Here is a 19,967-nt window from a genome sequence, read left to right on the forward strand (position 1 = left end):
TATAAAAAGTATTAAAAAGTGATAACGAGAATATCAAGACCTCTTTACCTGATTCACCTCAACATTTCCCTCCCATAACTTTCCAGCCTTGCCTGATCGGACCAAGAGAAGCACGTTTCCCAAGTCAAACTAACCGACGCCTGGGGACATTTCGAGGTGGACCTGAAGGAAGACAGCCGGCAGAACTGAGCTCAAGTCTGGTCCCTACACTCTGGGGAAAGTTGGAACTGGGATCAACCTGGACCGAAGTCTCCTGACACCATCTGTTAACAGCAAACACCTGACTGCTCACTCTTGAGGCTCTTCCAGCTGCTGAAATTACAAAACATCTTAGAAACGTTTGGGACGTCTAAATTAATCAGGACATCCGGGAGATGTTTGGGCCTGCAAAACTAGTGGAGTCATGAAAGAGACGTTTGGGGCACCTAGAATTGTTTGTCGTCTAAGAAGAAGTCATCTTTCAGAAGTAATCTGAAAGATGTTTGGTAATCAAGGCATCTAAGAGACATCTGGAACTTCAAGACTAATCAAGACGTCTAAAGGACATTTGATATTTAAGTTGCTTAACAGACATTTGGTAATTAAGTCTTAGGGACATTCTGGACTACGGAAACAAGTCATTTAAAGAACGTATTATTAAAACTAATCAAGACATCTAAAAAGACGTTTGGGACAACTAAAACTAATCAAGACATCTAAAAAGACGTTTGGGACAACTAAAACTAATCAAGACATCTAAAAAGACGTTTGGGACAACTAGTCATCATGGAAACAATCCTGGATCCCTCTACCCTTCCTGACCCTACCCCCACAGTGACCTTTGACCCAAAGTCTGAAACGGTCACCCTTCCCAGCAGGGTGGTCTCGGTGGCGGGGGTCACTGTGATAACCGGGGGCACAGAGATGTCCTGGGGCTCCTGCATATTGGCCTTTGGGTTTTGGGGCACCCTGATAGGCCTCAGCATGGTTTCCGTGGGGCTGTGGGACTACTCAGTGCATCAGGGTGGCAATAACTCACTCCTACTGGTTCTGGGTTTGGTGGTCTTGGCCGTGAGCTCGGGTTTTGTGGTGGGGGTTTTCGGCTTCCGTTTGCTGATGAAGAAGAGAGGATCGAGGGGAAGAGCGAGAGAAGAAGGGAAAGTTATGCTGGTGTCCGAGGATGGGATGAACGTTCTAAAAACTGTGACTGTGTGAAAAGGATGAGAGTGGATACTGAACGGGATCCACTGGATTCACTAAATCTGAATTTTATAAAACTATTTTAATAATATAAAACCAGTTTTACAGGAGATACATTCATTTAAATACGTTCTAATATTATTAATATCCAGAATAAAGTTCTAATACTAAGACTAAAATAGATAATTGCAGAATATTACTTTCATTTAATGTTTTTAATATTTAGTTTATTGAGTAAAGTTTAGTCATTTACTCCGGACCTCAGTACTTTCAGAGCTCACACTCACAGGAACTCACAGGAAATAATTAGCTGGGTTTCCTGTAAACAGGGGGCAGAGATATTGGCATTTCCTGTGCAGTGCAAAAGTAAACAGACGTTTTTCGGTTTGTCTTTTTGTTTTAATTAAAATTTAAGTTTCAGCACAGAACGATTGTGATTATTGGTTATGATGATTTGCAATATTTGCAAAGATCCAGTTTTAGCTTTTTTTTTATTATTATTATTATTATTATTTTTTTTTTTTTTTGAGGAAGGCATAATATCTAAATATCTATGTTACTTTTCCATAAATTATAAATATTAAACATTGTAAAACAATTATAAATTCAATAGCACACTGTAAAACTGGGACTAGGGGTTATTAATATTTGTTAAATAATTCATAATACACTATCTACTTACATCTTCCTGCATATATGTAAACAGTACTTCTTTTTATGACATTGTAATATGAATTAATATGAAATAAAATCAAATTTAAAAAATATGTACTTGCACCTGAAAAACATTGTGGCATGAGCAGCTGGTATCAATATCCTTATACTCCAAAACAAAGCAATTTTATTATTAAATTTATATTGCATATTTCATACATAAGGGCAATTCAAAGTGATTTATGTAAGACAAGAGTAAAACATCATAAAGAACAGGACATTAAATACAAATACAGAGGAATATGTATCATATATGGGTTCTATATGGTACCGAACAAAGGTTTCCCACCAATGTAAAGAAGTCAAAGAACTATTTAAGCTTTTAAATTTGCATTTTCTATATAGAACCTTTATCTTTACTAAAGAACCACTGAAAACTCTGTTCAGAACCAGGAGAATTCTGATGTGAATACTTTACTCTGCTATAAAACTAAACACTGATGTAAGATGTGTCTCCATCTGCTGTCTGATTTCAGCAGGGCTGCACACTAACAACTATCCCAAGTTTATACTTTAGAGAAACATGGCATCCGAACTTTTCAATTTCAATTTCAATGCAAATTTTAACAGAAATTGAATTTTTTACTACATTCAATTTCTAATTTCTAAGATTTTTTAACTGAACTTAACATTTTAACCAAGTAGAATTTAAAACTGAAATCGCATTTTAAACCAAAATTTAGAAATAAAGATTTTTTACTAAAACTTAATTTGTAACTAAACTGAAATTTTAACTAAACAAAAATGTAATTTTGAAGTAGAAATTATAACAGAAATGTTATAAACTGAATGTTGAACTATCTCCATTTTTACAGTTTTTACTTTTATTGTATCAGACCCTTATGATCAAAGGACCAATAGAAATGCTCCACAATGACTTGGAATAAAATCTTTTTACATCGACTTCCCCTGAAAGTGATAAAGATTCTGCAATTGTGGAAATACAAGGTTTTTGTGTGACAATGACACAATATAAACACACACACACACACACACACACACACACACATATATATATATATATTCCAGTCTATTACATAATGTCCTGATCATGTCTATACAGCAGATATGCCCAGTGATTTCCCACAGCCCTAAACCAAAGTGCACTCCAGCACGAGGAAGTTCGGCCCTCACCTCACCCTGTTTTACACACCTCAACACTGCAGTGTGTGAACGTGATGAACCACACAGCATGTAAAACAAACTGCAGGAACCATGGACCGAACTTTTCTGACCACCCTGGCCCTCGTCCTGCTTACAGGTAAACAGATTGACTGATTAAAAAACCTTTTATATTTGAGTGTTTTTTTATTAAAATTATAAAACATGGTAACAGTGACCTTCCTCTTAAAGTGAAACTGTGGATTAGTAGAGATTGTATTTTCAGTTCTGAAATGAAACGTTTTGTGAAACATGTCTGAAACTTGTAGAATCAGAATTAAAAAAGTAAAAAAAATAGACAAAATAAACCAACAGCCAACCGGTGTGCAGGTGTGTGCTCGCCATGGTACTACAAACACAGCGAAAACACAATAAAGCAGTGTACTCAGTGTATTCAGACTAATTAGTCTAATAATCTAAGACTTGAACTTTGAGTCACATGAGTGAATATTTTATAAACATTATTCCACAACTTTGTAGCAAAGGAAAGTCATTTTTTAGTTTATATTTTCAACATTAACAAAAATAAAAAAAACCAGGAAACAATAATCTAACTATATTTTTAGTTTTAAGACTGTAATAAAATTAAAGCTACATAATGACTTATTTTATTCTTAAATAAATATTATTTTACTATTTACATTTTGAGAAAAGAATCAATTATTATAAGGTAATATGGAGTAAATATAATTTCTTTACACATTTTGAAATGTTAATATATAAACCATATATAATTATGAGTGAAAAACTTGATAAATGTTTTTTTTTTAGAAAAAGACACTGTTTCAAAATAATCATAATCATTTGATTAATCAAGTAAAAAAAATAATAAATAATTTAAATAAATTGTACTTTTGAAAATAAATTTATTACTTTGAAATAAGGCTAAAATAATAATAAAAAAACAAGAAATTATGGAGTTACAAAAATATTTTCATATAAGCAACTTATTTTAACTTAACTTTAACTTAACTTTATTTTACTATTTACATTTAAAAAAGGTAATCAATTGTTGTAAGATATTTGATTACACTAAACATTTTGAAATTTTAATATATAAATAATATACAATTATAAGGTATATTAACCTTATAATTGTAAAACTCATCAATCATTCAAGTCAAAAATGTAATAAAGAATTTAAATAAATTGTACTTTTGGAAAGAAATTTATTACTTTGAATAAAAGGCCAAAATAACAAAAAAACAAGAAATTATTTTGAGTTACAAAAATATTTTCATATAAGCAAAAAATATATATTTTTACAAGACAAAAATGTAAAAGACGTGAAAAATAAGAAAAGTGATTTTTGTCCAGATTAAATTGTCTCTCTTCCTCAGAGTCGGTGTCTGCTGTTGTCATCATCGGGCCTGAGGAGGTTCTGATTGAGGATAAAAGCTCGGCGAACCTCACCTGTGTAGGAAGCGGCACCAACCTCACTGCAGAGTGGAGGAAGGATGGCCAGATTCTGTCTCCCAGCGACAGAGTCCAGTTTTCAGCAGAGAACACCTCCGTACTGATCAGCCCAGTGAGGAGAACCGACAGTGGAGAGTACAGATGTACCCTCAGCAACACCAACAGCTCCAACACCGCTGCCTACAGCCTGACTGTCAACTGTGAGTCACAGCCTCTGCCTTACTGAGAAAAAATTATTACTCATTATATTAATACATCACATATTATAACAGTACTATTAATGATATTAGAGCTTCATACTGGATATGAATGCTATTAGAGCTTCATGCTGGATATGAATGTTATAAGAACTTCATACTGGATATTAATGTTATTAGAGCTTCATACTGGATATTAATGTTATTAGAACTTCATACTGGATATTAATGCTATTAGAGCTTCATGCTGGATATGAATGTTATAAGAACTTCATACTGGATATTAATGTTATTAGAGCTTCATGCTGGATATGAATGTTATTAGAACTTCATACTGGATATTAATGTTATTAGAGCTTCATACTGGATATTAATGCTATTAGAGCTTCATACTGGATATTAATGCTATTAGAGCTTCATACTGGATATTAATGATATTAAAACTTCATACTGGAAATGATTGTGTGTGTGTGTGTGTGTGTGTAGATGGGCCTGATGTGAGGATGCTGGGTGCAGCCCGTGTGGAGGAAGGATCTGATATTCTGCTCTACTGCTTCGCTGATTCTTTCCCCTTTGCCTCTGTTACATGGATAATTAATGGCGAAACTGTCAGAGCCGCTCTGCTGTATATCTTAGAGAAAAGTAACCATAGCAACAGTGGAAACTACACCTGCACTGCATATAATGACATCACCGGACTTACAGGGACAGCAGAGCACTTCATCACTGTCACAGGTAGGACTGATTTGACTCACCTGAGCTTCGTACACTTATAAATAAACATGTGGTGTCTGTGGTGATGGACCGTACTCTACAGATACAGCAGATAGAGGTCAGGATGATACATACCGGACCACCCCTTTAACTCATCTGCCCATTGACTTCTATTATCAGTGAGATTAGAGTCAGTGAGTTTCTGCTCTTTACTGAGTTCAGGGAATCGTGTAGAAATGAGGGTCTGTGGTGATGGACCGTACTCTACAGATACAGCAGATAGAGGTCAGGATGATACACACCGGACCACCCCTTTAACTCATCTGCCCATTGACTTCTATTATCAGTGAGATTAGAGTCAGTGAGTTTCTGCTCTTTACTGAGTTCAGGGAATCGTGTTGAAATGAGGGTCTGTGGTGATGGACCGTACTCTACAGATACAGCAGATAGAGGGCAGGATGATACACACCGGACCACCCCTTTAACTCATCTGCCCATTGACTTCTATTATCAGTGAGATTAGAGTCAGTGAGTTTCTGCTCTTTACTGAGTTCAGGGAATCGTGTTGAAATGAGGGTCTGTGGTGATGGACCGTACTCTACAGATACAGCAGATAGAGGTCAGGGTGATACACACCGGACCACCCCTTTAACTCATCTGCCCACTGACTTCTATTATCAGTGAGATTAGAGTCAGTGAGTTTCTGCTCTTTACTGAGTTCAGGGAATCGTGTAGAAATGAGGGTCTGTGGTGATGGACCGTACTCTACAGATACAGCAGATAGAGGTCAGGGTGATACACACCGGACCACCCCTTTAACTCATCTGCCCATTGACTTCTATTATCAGTGAGATTAGAGTCAGTGAGTTTCTGCTCTTTATTGAGTTCAGGGAATCGTGTTGAAATGAGGGTCTGTGGTGATGGACCGTACTCTACAGATACAGCAGATAGAGGTCAGGGTGATACACACCGGACCACCCCTTTAACTCATCTGCCCATTGACTTCTATTATCAGTGAGATTAGAGTCAGTGAGTTTCTGCTCTTTATTGAGTTCAGGGAATCGTGTTGAAATGAGGGTCTGTGGTGATGGACCGTACTCTACAGATACAGCAGACAGAGGTCAGGATGAAACATACCGGACCATTCCCTTTAACTCATCTGCCTATTGACTTCTATTATAAGCGAGCAAACACTGGTATGCTGGTCATCCAGAACCCCACCAGCACCAGACCGGTACCAAACTAAAACTATAAACCAGACTAGCATAGGATTCAATGCAAAAAAACACAACAGCTAACCAGCTATTTAGCCTGGCTAGCTTTTCAGTCTGTTACAACCAGAAGCTTTTTGTGAAGTGTGTGTGTGTGTGTGTGTGTGTGTGTGTGTGTGTGTGTGTGTGTGTGTAGGTAAAGACATAGACTCAGGACTCAGTCCCGGTGTTGCAGCCGGGATCACAGTAGCTGTTATTTGTGCGGTGGAGCTTTTGGCTGTGGGACTGTACTTCCTCATAATCCACTTAAAGTAAGTCCGAATCACAGTGTGACGCTATTAGCAGCGCTGACCCCACCATCAGCTCAGCTAAACCACACACGGTTGAGCGGCACATCATCATCAAGTCAAGAAAAGTCTTTCTTCTAATAAATACAATTCAGTTTCACTTGTGTTTCAGAAACCCGGACGAGCCCGTCTGCCAAACACTCAAGCCAAGTAAGTCACAAGTATCTCAAAAAAGTTTGTGGACGCCCCTTCTAATGAATGCATTCAGCTACTTTAAGTTGCACTTATTGCTGACACAGATGTGCAAATGCACACACAGCTTGTCTAGACCCTGTAAAGAAGAAGTACTGCCAATAGAATAGGACTCTCTGGAGCAGACAGTAAACATGAACCTACTGCCACCATGCTGCCTAATAATTCCAGGCATGGGCTATCGAGGGGGTATAAAGCGCCCCAGCATTGAGCTGTGGAGCAGTGGAATGATGGTGGTGCTCCATCCGGTACTTCTGGAAGTGTAGAACTACACAGTACTCCGGTATGGTCATTGTTTTTTTTACCCACTGCTCAGGAACACTGACCAGGAGAGGCCTGCAGCTCTGTAGGTGTTGTTCTCGGGCCACGTCCTGGGTGATTTTGAAAGCATGAAAGACGGCGCTGATTGATTGATGATGTTTCTGATTGTGCTGAACCCCACAGAGAAAGGCAAAGGGAACAGCACGTCGTCCAGCAGGGCCACAGGGCAGGAGACAGAGTTCAAAACCCGGCCGGAGTCCAGAGAGCCGAGCGAATGTAAGATTGTGGGCGGGTGGGACTGGAGAGCCTTCTTTATGATCCTGGCTCGGGTGTTTCCATGTACTGAACATGTCTTTTTGTGATCAGTGGCTCCAGAACCACTTTACGAAACATTAAAACCATCTGTACCCTCCCGCGATCTGGTGAGTTCACAATCTTCCACCCATTCACAATCTTAAGAGGTTTATTAAGATCCAACTGCTGTCTGTAAACAGAACCCTCTCATCTCCCATAGAAACCATGTCCAGCCGGTGAGGGTCCGGTGAGTGTGTAACTTTTTTAATACTGTGTTTTCATATTAAAGATCTTAAAGCATTTCTGAAGACCTGCGGATTAGACCGTTATCACACTTCACGAGTTCATTAATGAGGGGGCGGGGACAGTAGCAGTAAACACACCCAACGAGTGTGACCAATAAAACGAGAGTTACACTGAACTGGAGTGAACGCAGGGCTGAGCAGCGGGACACATTTACACATGTTTACACACTAATGAATTCATTCAGCGTCCAATTACACCAATTAGTTAAAATCCTTGAGAAACAGAGCCCTCAGCGCCGTATCAGGACACTGAGTGCCGGGTCAGAGCGCCGGGTCAGAGCCCTCAGCGTCGGATCATGCCCCTCAGTGCCCAGTCAGTCCCCTCAGCGCCAGGTCAAAGCCTTCAGTGCCAAGTCAGTCCCCTCAGCGCCAGGTCAAAGCTTTTAGTGCCCGGTCAGACCCCTCAGTGCCCGGTCAGTCCCCTCAGTGCTCGGTCAGTCCCCTCAGCATCAGGTCAGTCCCCTCAGCGCCCAGTCAGTCCCCTCAGCGCCGGGTCAGTCCCCTCAGCGCCGGGTCAGTCCCCTCAGCGCTCGGTCTGTCCCCTCAGCGCTCGGTCAGTCCCCTCAGCATCAGGTCAAAGCCCTCTGTGCCAGGTCAGTCCCCTCAGCGCCAGGTCACACACCCTCAGCGCCTGGTCAGTCCCCTCAGCGCCAGGTCAGACCCCTCAGCGCCGGGTCACACACCCTCAGCGCCTGGTCAGTCCCCTCAGCGCCAGGTCACACACCCTCAGCGCCTGGTCAGTCCCCTCAGCGCCAGGTCAGACCCCTCAGCGCCGGGTCTTGGTGAGTAGTCTAATGTAGAATGCTGTGTCTGTAATCTGCTAGCTGTGGCGTTCAGGGTGCTCGCTAATGCTGCTAATGCTGCGTTCCATTTGAACTGGAATATCGCATCGCTAACAATGTTAGCCTGGGATAATGCTAACAGTGCAAGCTGTGTCCATTGGTTAGATTCGCCATTGATTAGCATCCTCCTCCAAGCGTGTATGCATGCCCTGATTAGCAGATGTGTTGCTAATATGCTAATTCTGATTAGGACTTGCAGGAGAACGACTACTGCACCACCATACCTGGATGTTAGAGGATGAGGTGGGTCCGGCTGTGCTTTGCCCTGCAGTACCAATACCGTAAAGACGACTGGAGGGTCGGACCACCAGAACAGGACAAGAGAAGACCTCCTCTTTCTTTTGGAGCAAAATCTAAAATGAAGCAATAATAATTCTAGCTGGTGTTTTCTGATTTTTTGTCAGCTACAGTTTATGATTTACGTTTTTTTGATGAAAATTATTTAAAAAAAAATATATGTATAACAGAAAAAGCCCCCAAACTCTCCAATTTCTTCCACCAACCAGACGCTTCTGCAAACCAGACAGGCTAGTTCAGTGTCAGAGAGGCGACCTTTGGTCATGTGGAGAGTAATAAACAGAGATATGAGGTTTTGTATTAATACACAGGGCTACAGTCTGACCGTCACTGTACTGAGAAATCAGGTGACTCCATACTGTAACTGTAAACACAGTGGAGGTGAAGGGAAGCAGACGTCTGAAGCTCTAATAAAAGCTCCTCACAGAAAGTTCTTCACCTAATGGTGATGAAGACGCTGCCTGATGCCTGAGACACTGTTCTACCAGAGTTCTGAGAAGAGTTCGGCTCTAGAACCTGCTTTTAGAACCAGATCATTAAAATGGTGGAGGGATACATGCTGCAGGGTGTTCGAGAAGTATCTTTTTTTAGTGTTAAAAAGAGCCTTAATCATAATAGTTCAAAGCTAAGATATGACGCCCCCTTGTGGATGATGTGATTGATTGATTGAGACTTTTTAAAATTATATATATATATATAAGATTCTTTCTTTTGCAATGTATGTATGACTTTTGTCCACAGATCTGTCAAATATATTTTTTAAATATTTAATTGATTTGTTTAATTGATAAATTGGCATATTAAATATATTAAATTATATTTTAAAACATGTTTTTTTGTTTTGTTTTTTTTTAAAACAAGATGCATATAAAAATGTATCTTGAAACTTGTATTTGGCGTGTTAAATGTAGATATGATTTGCTACATATCTGTTTAATATTTACCCAGATATTCAAATATATTTGATATACAGGTAATACATTCTGAAGAACATTTTAGTATGTGAGATATATTTTGCACTGAAATGCAATGTACTTGAAATTTATCAAAATTAAAATGTATTAAAGTATAAAAATGTCCATATATTTCTATATTTCACCTTTATGGAGACATGTCAGGATATTACAGCTTTGGCTGGTGTTAGGGTGAGACCAGGTGCTTCAAAAAGCTCTTCATCTAATGGTGATGAAGACGCTGCCTGATGCCTGAGACACGGTTCTACCGTTCTACTGTTCACTGTTCTGAAAAAAAAAATTTGGGCTCACCATCATTAAGATAGTGGAGGGATACATGCTGCAGGGCGTGGTGTGGCAAAAACTAGTCCCCAGATTTTTTTCCAGATTTGGCTTTATTTATGAATTTATGAATTTATGCCTGATACCTGGTGCACAGTAAACGTGCCAGTGTTAAATCAAATGTTAATTAATAATTCAATAAAATGTTAAGATTTTTAATACTTTAAAACTAAAAGTGTTACTTTAGCATGCGCATTATTTTATTCTTAGGGAATTTTTTTTTAATTTTTAAAAGATTTTAACAAAAACGTTTTAGGCAAAAAACATGTAGGTGGAGGGATACATGCAGGGCGTTGTGAGAAAAATAGTCCCTATAGAAAACATAGCTACTAGTTTGCTGTTATTTTATCATCACTAACACCACATATACAACGTAAAACACCTGTAAGTTAGCTTGTGCTTTTAGATATTAAATAAAACGGCTATATTTGACATATTATACATTAAAACATTAATTTAACTTTATTTACATATCAACCACTAGTAAATCAGGCAGATGTGTTAGGTAAGAAATTGGTATTTCTTCTTTAATACAATCATAATTTTTTTTAGCATCGTATAAGACGTTTTTAGACGTTTTATTATTTTACCAGTATTTTTTTATTACTATAATCGTTAAATTAAACGTTTTAAACAAACAGTTTGAATAAAACCACCATTGCTTCACTTCCGCTCGCCTCTCCTAGCAACATCAGATGGATCCGCTGACTTTAACCCCGCCCAGCTCGACCTCCTATTGGCTGCTCGATCTGTGGTCCATCCTCGTCCGATCGCTCCAGCCAACGGGAGCGCCCTCACGTCACATGACGCCGTCTGCTCCGCGGCTCACCCGAGCGGTCGCAGATGCCTTTGGTAGTTGGAGTTTGCGACGGCTTGCGTAAAGCCTGTTCAATGACCGCGAAAACTACATTACCCATAAGTCCCTCGGCACAAGTCGAGGCTCGGATCTTCTTAGGCAAAATAAAAGCATCGTCTTCAGGAGCGGGAGTAATGTTATTAGCGCTGTCACCGGCTTAGAAGAAGACACCGGAGACAATGGTGAGATTTTATTGAATATGTTTTAAAAACACGCTTTTATTAAGTTGTTTGCTTCGCAGTTTATGAGTTTTAAGTGTGTATTAACTTTTATGCAGCACCGGAGCTCAACTCCGCACTCGCTTCCGAATTCCCCGGTCCACCTTAAATAGTGCCGTTGTAACAGTCAGGCGCCCGAACGGCCGCCAATACTTAACTACTGCAGCATTTAAGGTGGACCGGAGAATTAGCTCATGAAGTCATGTTCAGCTTCGCCCTTTAGGAGCTGTGTTTACTAGTCTGTGAGGTGACTTCTAAGAATAGAAACAAGCCTGGGAAGGGGTTCAGAAGTGGTCAGCTGTGGGAAAATCACCCTGAGTTCAGGTGTAAGGTCATGCCAGCATGAAGAGGAGTCCACCTGGGGTCCAGCTGTTCTCCAGAAGCATGGCACAGTGTAATGAGCCTCTGATCAATGTCTTCAGGACATTTAGGCACATTTAAGGTGTAGTTAGAATAAACCTGTGTGTGTGTGTGTGTGTGTGTGTGTGTGTGTGTGTGTGTGTGTGTGTATATATAGGCAGTGGTGTGATGACCACTGCTGCTGCATGCTGCACTTGTTCCCCTCACTGCTGTCTGTGTACCCCTCCATTCAGGGAGACTGCAACGGCATCCAGCTGTCGGACCCCCAGCTTTTCGACAGACAGTTTGAGAAGCTGGTGTGCGAGCTGACCGAGCAGGACATCACTGACCCGGTCCTCACCGACGCCCTGAACAGACTCCGGGAGGTGGGTGTAAGAGCCCTGCAGCCAGTACATTGTGGTTTCATGTAGAGAAGCTTACAGATTCTGAGACCTGGGGTCGGTCGCCATGACTACAACACAAATACAGCCCATATTTTATTTACTATCCAAACTCTAAAGGATAAAATCAAATTCAGATAGAAATAATCATCTAATCAATTTCTCTAAAACAGTCAGTGTCTCCATTTCTTACTATGGATTATTTAGAATCCACTATGAATTTTTGAGAATTCATTATGAATCCTTGAGAACCCACTATAATTTTTCAGAATCCACCATGAATCTTTCAAAGTCAATTATGATTTTTTTTTTTAATTCTCTGTCACTGGCTTAGAATTCATAAATACATACATTTTTCAGAATCCATTATGATTTTTTAATTCTATAAATTAAGTAATCGTCACTAATTAAGTAATTAGTTCACTATGATTTTTTTCAAATCCTCTATAAATCCATTAGAATCCACTATCATTTTTCAGAATCCACCATGAATTTTCCAGTCAATTATGAATTTTGAAATTCTCTAAATATTTCAGTAATGACTAAGAATTATTCAGAATCCATTATGAATTATTTAGTATTTACTATGGAATGTCAATTTATAGAATGTTTTTTTTTATTCTATAAATTAAGTAATTACTAAGAATTGTTCTGAATTCACTGATTTTTTTTAGAATCCTCTATACGTCCTTCAGAATCCACTGTAAATCCTTCAGAATCCACTATGAATTATTTAGTTCTATTTATTATTTAGTAAGTACTATGAATTTTTCAGAATCCATTATGATTTTATTCTGAATCCACTGTGAACTATTTAGTTAGTTCTAGTAATTATTTAGTAATTACTTTGAAGTATTCAGAATCGACTATGAATTTTTCAGTATCCACTATGAATTATTCAGTTTTAATAGTTATTCAGTATAATATACATACTTTCTATTGATTTATGCGAGTAAGGAGATGAGAGGTGGACCCCCTGCAGACCCCCAGGTGGTTGTATTGTATGTATCTGAAGTGGAGCGTCTGTGTTTTTTTCGCCCCTCTCCCTCCGCTCTGTAGATTTTACGGTACAACGCTCCAGGAGGCAAGAGGAACCGGGGCTTGTCTGTGATTGGCTCGCTGCGGGAATTTGTCCCAGCCTCCAAGCTGACACCTGAGGAAGTGGAGCGCGCCCTGCTGGTCGGATGGTGCATTGAGCTGGTGACTGGAAAGGCTTTTATTTATAGAATAATTCAGGGCAGACTCTTTAACGTAGAGATGCAGTAAATACATTTAAACAGGAGTCTGATTTACCGTCATCAGATATTCTCCTCCAACTGGGAGTCAGTTATGTGTAATTTTACTAATTTAAATGTTTTCTGTGGTTTTTCTTCTTCTCCTCAGCTCCAGGCGTTCTTCTTGGTAGCAGATGATATTATGGATGCGTCTTTAACGCGGAGGGGTCAGCCGTGCTGGTACAAGAAGGTGAGACTGTAGGGCCTTTTTTCTAATCTGATAATTAACATAATTAATAGAGCACATTTCATTAACAGAGATCAGATCAAATAAAATAATATGTCAGTGTAAAGTACGTTTTCGGTCCATGGTTGGATTAAGCAGTGCTACTCGAAGGATCCGAATAATTGATGTAACATTTTATCATTTAATGTGAATATTTTAAAATATTTTGTTATCATTATTTAATTACTTTTTTATTATTATTTTATTAATTATATATTTAATGTTAAATAATTTAAATACCAGTCTAATACAGTCACAAAATAATACAGGAAAAAATATTGTAATAATCAATTATTATAAATGATTCATGCTGTTGAACCACCACCAGGCCGTAGAGGCTGATGTTGGGCAGATGCTTTAGTCGATATTGTTTAATGGAGGGTATAACGGTGAGGATAGGAGTAATGGAGTTGGTGTAAAATCTGATTACTAATCTGTGTCTGATTCTCTGTCTGTCAGGAAGGCATCGGGCTGGACGCCATTAACGACGCTTTTCTTCTGGAGGGGTCCATCTACCGCATTCTGCGCAGGCACTGCAGAGGGCAGCCCTACTACGTCCATCTACTGGAGCTTTTCACAGAGGTAACACTGAGGATTTATTAGAACTTCATACTGGATATTAATGATATTAGAACTTCATACTGGATATTAATGCTATTAGAGCTTCATACTGGATATTAATGCTATTAGAGCTTCATTCTGGATATGAATGTTATTAGAGCTTCATACTGGATATTAATGCTATTAGAGCTTCATACTGGATATTAATGCTATTAGAGCTTCATACTGGATATTAATGCTATTAGAGCTTCATTCTGGATATGAATGTTATTAGAGCTTCATACTGGATATTAATGCTATTAGAGCTTCATACTGGATATTAATGCTATTAGAGCTTCATACTGGATATTAATGTTATTAGAGCTTCATACTGGATATTAATGTTATTAGAACTTCATACTGGATATTAATGCTATTAGAGCTTCATTCTGGATATTAATGTTATTAGAGCTTCATACTGGATATTAATGTTATTAGAGCTTCATACTGGATATTAATGTTATTAGATCTTCATACTGGATATTAATGCTATTAGAACTTCATACTGGATATTAATGCTATTAGAACTTCATACTGGATATTAATGTTATTAGAGCTTCATACTGGATATTAATGTTATTAGAACTTCATACTGGATATTAATGTTGTTAGAGCTTCATACTGGATATTAATGTTGTTAGAACTTCATACTGGATATTAATGCTATTAGAACTTCATACTGGATATTAATGTTATTAGAGCTTCATTCTGGATATTAATTCCATTAGAGCTTCATTTTGAGTATTATGGATGTGTTCTTCCTCCAGACATCGTTCCAGACCGAGCTGGGCCAGGCACTGGACCTGATGACCGCTCCCCCACACAAAGTGGACTTGGACCGCTTTACCGTAGAGAGGTAAGCAGCAGCTGGAAATGCTGGACAGTATATGATTAATAAAAAAAGGGGGGAAATGATTCGACTGTCTTCATCAGGTATAAAGCCATAGTGAAGTATAAGACTGCCTTCTACTCCTTTTACCTGCCGGTGGCTGCAGCCATGTACATGGTGAGTTCCTTTAACCGATATTGACAGCTTTCCCTGCTGAGGGCAGACGTAGATGCCTCACTAAGGCAAGTCTGGTACTTGCTTCTTTAGTCTAGCACTGGAGCTGTGAATTACCACTTGACCACTTGGGTTTGTCAGACACTAGTGGGCGCTCTAACAGGTTCATGAGGTGTTTGGAGCTTTCTAGTAGACTTGGTTATGTGGTTTCAGACTCCGTATGACTCCCTGTTATCTAGAACGTGGACTAAAGCACAGGCTAAATGCTTTGCTGCTCTTAATTAGCTATGCTAATGTATGCTAATGTCCCTGTTTATGAATAACAGAGAGCCAAATGTCATAATGCTGATCACGTCTGTTTTTAAAGATCAGAGATGTTAATATTTACAAATATTCAAATATTTATTATGAATTGTAAATGAATCAGTTATTGTGAGCTAATCGCCGAATCCCATGGTTCTTTCAGAGTGAGGTGTAGCTAAGCTCCAGTGCTGTATTTCGGATGAATCCTAGCTAGATCACTGCTGGCGTAGCTGAGTTCTAGATAACCGCACGTTTATGTTGGTCAGGGTTGTCGTCCGAGTTCTTACTGTCCTAATCTCTCTGCTGTCGATCATCACAGGCAGGAATCGACAGTGAGGTCGAGCACAGCAATGCTAAACACATCTTACTGGAAATGGGGGAGTTTTTTCAGATTCAGGTATGACACACACACACACACACACACACACACACACAGATATATATACATTCCCTGTTTATTTCCTGTCCTGAAGGTGAAGTTAAAATGCTGTTGTTGTTATTAATTATTGGTTGTTTGTTGTCGCTGCAGGACGACTACCTGGACTGCTACGGTGACCCAGCAGTGACCGGTAAGATCGGCACTGACATCCAAGACAACAAGTGCAGCTGGCTGGTGGTAACGGCACTGGGCATCATGACCCCAGAGCAGAGGGCGGAGCTACAGGTGAGATATAGGTTCAGTAGGAGGCCCCTTAGACTTGTTGATCCTTCTCTGTGTCAGGGTTTGAACCCTATTCACTCTGCATGATTCAGGATCCACTATGAATGATTCATAGAATCGTAGATTCGTAGAATCCACTATCTACCGTGACTGATTCAGGATCCACTATGAATGATTCAGGATCTACCATGAATGATTCAGTAGCTACTATGACTTATTGAACTCCTATATAAACTCCTATATATTGTTCAATATCCACTGCCATCATTTAGCATCCATAATGAATGATTCAGTATCTGTTGAGTGATTCAGTAATTGAATTATTCAGTATCCACTATGAATTGTCTGATGTGAATTATCATATATTCTATAATAAATGATTCAGAATCTAATATGAATGATTCAGAATCTAATATGAATGATTCAATAATTACTATGAATGATTCAGTATCTACAGTGAATAGACTTGCCCATGTGGTTTCTGACCTTGTATGACTCTCTGCTGGCTCTGAACCTGGGCTGAAATGTGTTAGCATAGCTAAGGGTTCTGGGTCATTTTCTTCGTGTTTAAAGGGAACCATGTGTCCTTCAGCACTTGACCTGGTCTCAGACTGGATGATAATTGGTGTACGTGAGCTTCCATTAGCGGTTGGCTACATCAGGCTCGTAGCTCCAGTCGCGAAGCAAACCTCAGACTGTAACCTTGACGGATGCTTCTGTCTCGCAGGTGTGTTACGGGCAGAGCGATGCTGAGAGTGTGGAGCGAGTGAAGGCTCTCTACGACTCTCTGGAAATGCCGCTGCGGTACCACCAGTACGAGGAGGAGAGCTACCTGCGCCTCCAGAACCTCATCCAGCAGCACGCGCAGAACCTCCCCCACGCCGTCTTCCTCAACTTCGCCAAGAAAATCTACAAGAGGAACAAGTGAGGCAGGGGTCAGCCGACTGGACCGGATGTGGTCTCGGAAGGCGGCTGGACTGTACCGGACTTTTTGTGGCGTTGCAGAGCCGGGTCAAGCGGGCTGAGGAGGGGGCTGAGGGCAGTTCAGCCCAGTGTGATTTAGTGATTGTACAGAAAATGGAAACAGTGTGTTTTATCAGTGTATAGTGCGAACCAGGGCCGGGGTGACGATATGTCCGTCTGAAATGATTAAGAGATTTTATATATAAAAAATATATATAATCACATAATCATACAGAAAAAATATGTATATGTATTATATAGAAAAATATATATATATTTTTTTCTGTAGAATACATATATATATTTTTTTTCTGTAATATATATATTTAATAAAAAAATTTATATATATATACATTTCTATCATACAAAAGGTTTTGTTACCACAGCAACAGTCTGATCATTAACAAAGAGAATAACTTGATATGCTAATGACAAAATAAAATAAATAAATTAATAAATACATACAAATATAAATTCTAGACAAGAAAGTATATAAAAAGAAAAATATAAGGTGTTAATAATGTGTAATAATTATTGATCGTACATTACAAAAACAATAACACTTTTTTTATCGTTATTGGTTTTATAGCCTTCAGCCTTTTCATCACCTGATCAATTTTCCTGTATTAAAGAATGTGGGTGGGATCGCAAAGCAAATACCTATCAGCTATCACCTGGGATACCATAGCAACACCTTAGCAACCAGCAGATTCTTAGCAGCACCCTACCGACCAGCCACCTAGCAATATCCTAGCAACCACCACTAGAGATTCCATAGCAATCCACTAGCCATTCTACGTATCAACAGACCCTGCCAACTAGCTCACAACCACCTGAAGCTCAGCAACCATTAGCAACTATTTAAGGAACACCATACAAAACACCATAGGAAACATCTTAGCAACCATTTGGAACAGCATAGCAACCACTTGGAATACCATAGCAACATCCCAACAATTACTAGAGATCTCGTAGCGGCCACCTAGCATCATCCCACCTACCAGCAGACATGGCATAGCACATAGCACACAAGGAGGACCATTTGGAACAGTATAGCAACTGCCTGGAATACCATAGCAACAGCCTAGCAACCACTTGGAATCAACCAGCTGGGAATTGCCTAAGCTAAACTGCTTTTCTCTAAGCTGCTATGATAATTTCCTCCCAGTGTCGGGTTACTTTGCTCCAACTCTGAGGTCACCCTGCCTGGTCACCCTGCCCTGACCTCACTAGGAGTCATTGTGATGTAATGTAGGGTGGGAGTGTGGTCGGGGGTGCGTATACCTCTAAACAGAAGCCATTTGATTCTGGATGCTGCTACGGGACGTCCACCCCAGGGTCATCAGTAATGTTCGTTAAGTTATTATGCTTGTGCAGATGTATAAATCACTGGACAAAAAAAACTGGACGCTGTAATAAAGTGGATGACCTGGCTTTTAATGTCGAGTTCATGGTTCGGATTTCTTTGCAGCCCAACTGGAGCCTCTCCTACGTTTCCAAAGTGAAGCATGGGGGCGGCATCATCGCGTTGCCCCATATCGTCCAGTTCCACCTCCTGGTGTCTACACTCACCGTCCATTCTATCAGCTCCACTGACCATACAGCAGCACTGTGTAGATCTATACGTCCAGACTGTGTCCATCATTTTTCAGTGACCATGATTTTGGGTCATTCTCAGCACTGCAGTGACACTGACTGACCAGGTGGTGGTGGTGGTGGTGAGTGTGTGTATGTGTGTGTGTGTGTGTATGTGTTAGTATGACCTGATAAAGGACTAGAGGATGACCAAGGCAGACCGAGAGAGTGGACAGGCACAGTGTTTAAACACTCCAGCAGCACTGCTGCCCCCACCAGGTCAGTCAGCGTCACTACAGAGCTGAGAATGCTACAGCCTGCTCTGTGGTGGTCAGTCCTGTGGGGTGCTGACCATCGAAGAGCCTGGGATTCTAGGTAGGTGGTATTAATGTTATGGCTGATCATCATTATTATTGCAGTGTAAGTGTGTGTGTGTGTGTGTGTGTATGTGTGTGCTGAGCTGTACCAGGCTGTGTGTTGGTGAAGCTGAGGGGTGTGGTTAGGGTGGCAGCAGTGGGGAGGGGGGGGGGGGGGGGGCGGGGGGATGACGGAGGAAGGAGCAGGCAGGGCAGGAAGAGAGAGAGAGCCTCCTCCAGCATCTCGCCCGGATTCTGCTGCCGTTCAGCGTCCAGCGCGTCCAGCGCGTCCTGACCGCTCCACCGTCCAGCGCCTCTCTGCTTCTGGCCCCTGTGATCTGCTGAAGGTGGGTCTGCGCAGATTTGGGCATATGCATGAATATTGGCGATTCTGTGGGTTTGATTTATCCTTTTTTTTTTTTTTTAAATATTTAATATTCCTTCTGCGCGCGAGATGCTCGGTCGGAGTCGTATTAGTGACGTAATAGCTCGTGCATTTCGCTAATTTTTCGTTAACGGTGCGAAAACGTTACTGTACGTGTTGTTTTCCAGCAGCAGCAGCGCAGAGCGGGGGATGTAGCAAGACGGAGCCATTAGCATCTCCACCCCCCCCCCCCCCCATCCCCATCCCCAGCACCACCACCACCACCCTTACTGCCTCTCACTGCCCTCCTTCCTCCTGATTCTGCAGTTTAGATGGAGATCTAAAGGTTAGATGTACAGGATAGTCAGCTATGTTTGATATTATGGTCTGTATACAGGCTATC

At 40.3% G+C, this 19,967-nt stretch overlaps 4 protein-coding genes across 8 annotated transcripts in view; all 4 read left to right on the forward strand.

Annotated features, from left to right (window-relative positions):
* The first annotated feature begins 765 nt into the window (after positions 1 to 765).
* LOC140555771 (transmembrane protein 100) lies at positions 766 to 1,194 on the forward strand. The gene has a single exon (XM_072679083.1). The coding sequence runs from the start codon at positions 766 to 768 to the stop codon at positions 1,192 to 1,194; it is 429 nt and encodes a 142-aa protein (XP_072535184.1).
* Positions 1,195 to 3,108: 1,914 nt separating this feature from the next.
* LOC140556660 (cell adhesion molecule CEACAM6-like) lies at positions 3,109 to 6,907 on the forward strand. The gene is made up of 4 exons (XM_072680735.1): positions 3,109 to 3,154; positions 4,395 to 4,670; positions 5,154 to 5,402; positions 6,789 to 6,907. The coding sequence occupies exons 1-4, from the start codon at positions 3,109 to 3,111 to the stop codon at positions 6,905 to 6,907; spliced, it is 690 nt and encodes a 229-aa protein (XP_072536836.1).
* A 4,468-nt stretch (positions 6,908 to 11,375) lies between these two features.
* Positions 11,376 to 18,709, forward strand: fdps (farnesyl diphosphate synthase (farnesyl pyrophosphate synthetase, dimethylallyltranstransferase, geranyltranstransferase)). The gene is made up of 10 exons (XM_072679084.1): positions 11,376 to 11,463; positions 12,093 to 12,224; positions 13,299 to 13,439; positions 13,623 to 13,703; positions 14,199 to 14,321; positions 15,107 to 15,195; positions 15,273 to 15,345; positions 15,965 to 16,042; positions 16,175 to 16,309; positions 17,034 to 18,709. The coding sequence occupies exons 1-10, from the start codon at positions 11,461 to 11,463 to the stop codon at positions 17,232 to 17,234; spliced, it is 1,056 nt and encodes a 351-aa protein (XP_072535185.1). The 5' UTR covers positions 11,376 to 11,460; the 3' UTR covers positions 17,235 to 18,709.
* Positions 18,710 to 19,194: 485 nt separating this feature from the next.
* The window catches only part of rusc1 (RUN and SH3 domain containing 1), a 28,120-nt gene continuing 27,347 nt past the window's right edge, over positions 19,195 to 19,967 (forward strand). For 4 of the 5 annotated variants that reach the window (XM_072680611.1, XM_072680613.1, XM_072680615.1 and 1 more), the window contains exon 1: positions 19,393 to 19,547. The gene's annotated coding sequence lies outside the window, so the exon portion shown is untranslated. Of the gene's footprint in view, positions 19,220 to 19,392; positions 19,548 to 19,967 lie in introns of those variants that run through there. The other variant, XM_072680612.1, reaches the window with a different exon arrangement.

This window comes from Salminus brasiliensis, chromosome 5 (genome assembly GCF_030463535.1).
Source record: "Salminus brasiliensis chromosome 5, fSalBra1.hap2, whole genome shotgun sequence".
NCBI lineage: Eukaryota > Metazoa > Chordata > Actinopteri > Characiformes > Bryconidae > Salminus > Salminus brasiliensis.

Bases quoted from the DNA above. Each gene is read 5' to 3' on its own strand.
- LOC140555771 (XM_072679083.1), top strand. From the start codon at position 766: ATGGAAACAATCCTGGATCCCTCTACCCTTCCTGACCCTACCCCCACA.
- fdps (XM_072679084.1), top strand. The intron at 13,704-14,198 runs GTGAGACTGTAG...TCTGTCTGTCAG, and splicing joins AGCCGTGCTGGTACAAGAAG to GAAGGCATCGGGCTGGACGC. The intron at 14,322-15,106 runs GTAACACTGAGG...TTCTTCCTCCAG, and splicing joins TACTGGAGCTTTTCACAGAG to ACATCGTTCCAGACCGAGCT.
- LOC140556660 (XM_072680735.1), top strand. From the start codon at position 3,109: ATGGACCGAACTTTTCTGACCACCCTGGCCCTCGTCCTGCTTACAG. The intron at 3,155-4,394 runs GTAAACAGATTG...TCTCTTCCTCAG, and splicing joins GGCCCTCGTCCTGCTTACAG to AGTCGGTGTCTGCTGTTGTC. The intron at 5,403-6,788 runs GTAGGACTGATT...GTGTGTGTGTAG, and splicing joins GCACTTCATCACTGTCACAG to GTAAAGACATAGACTCAGGA.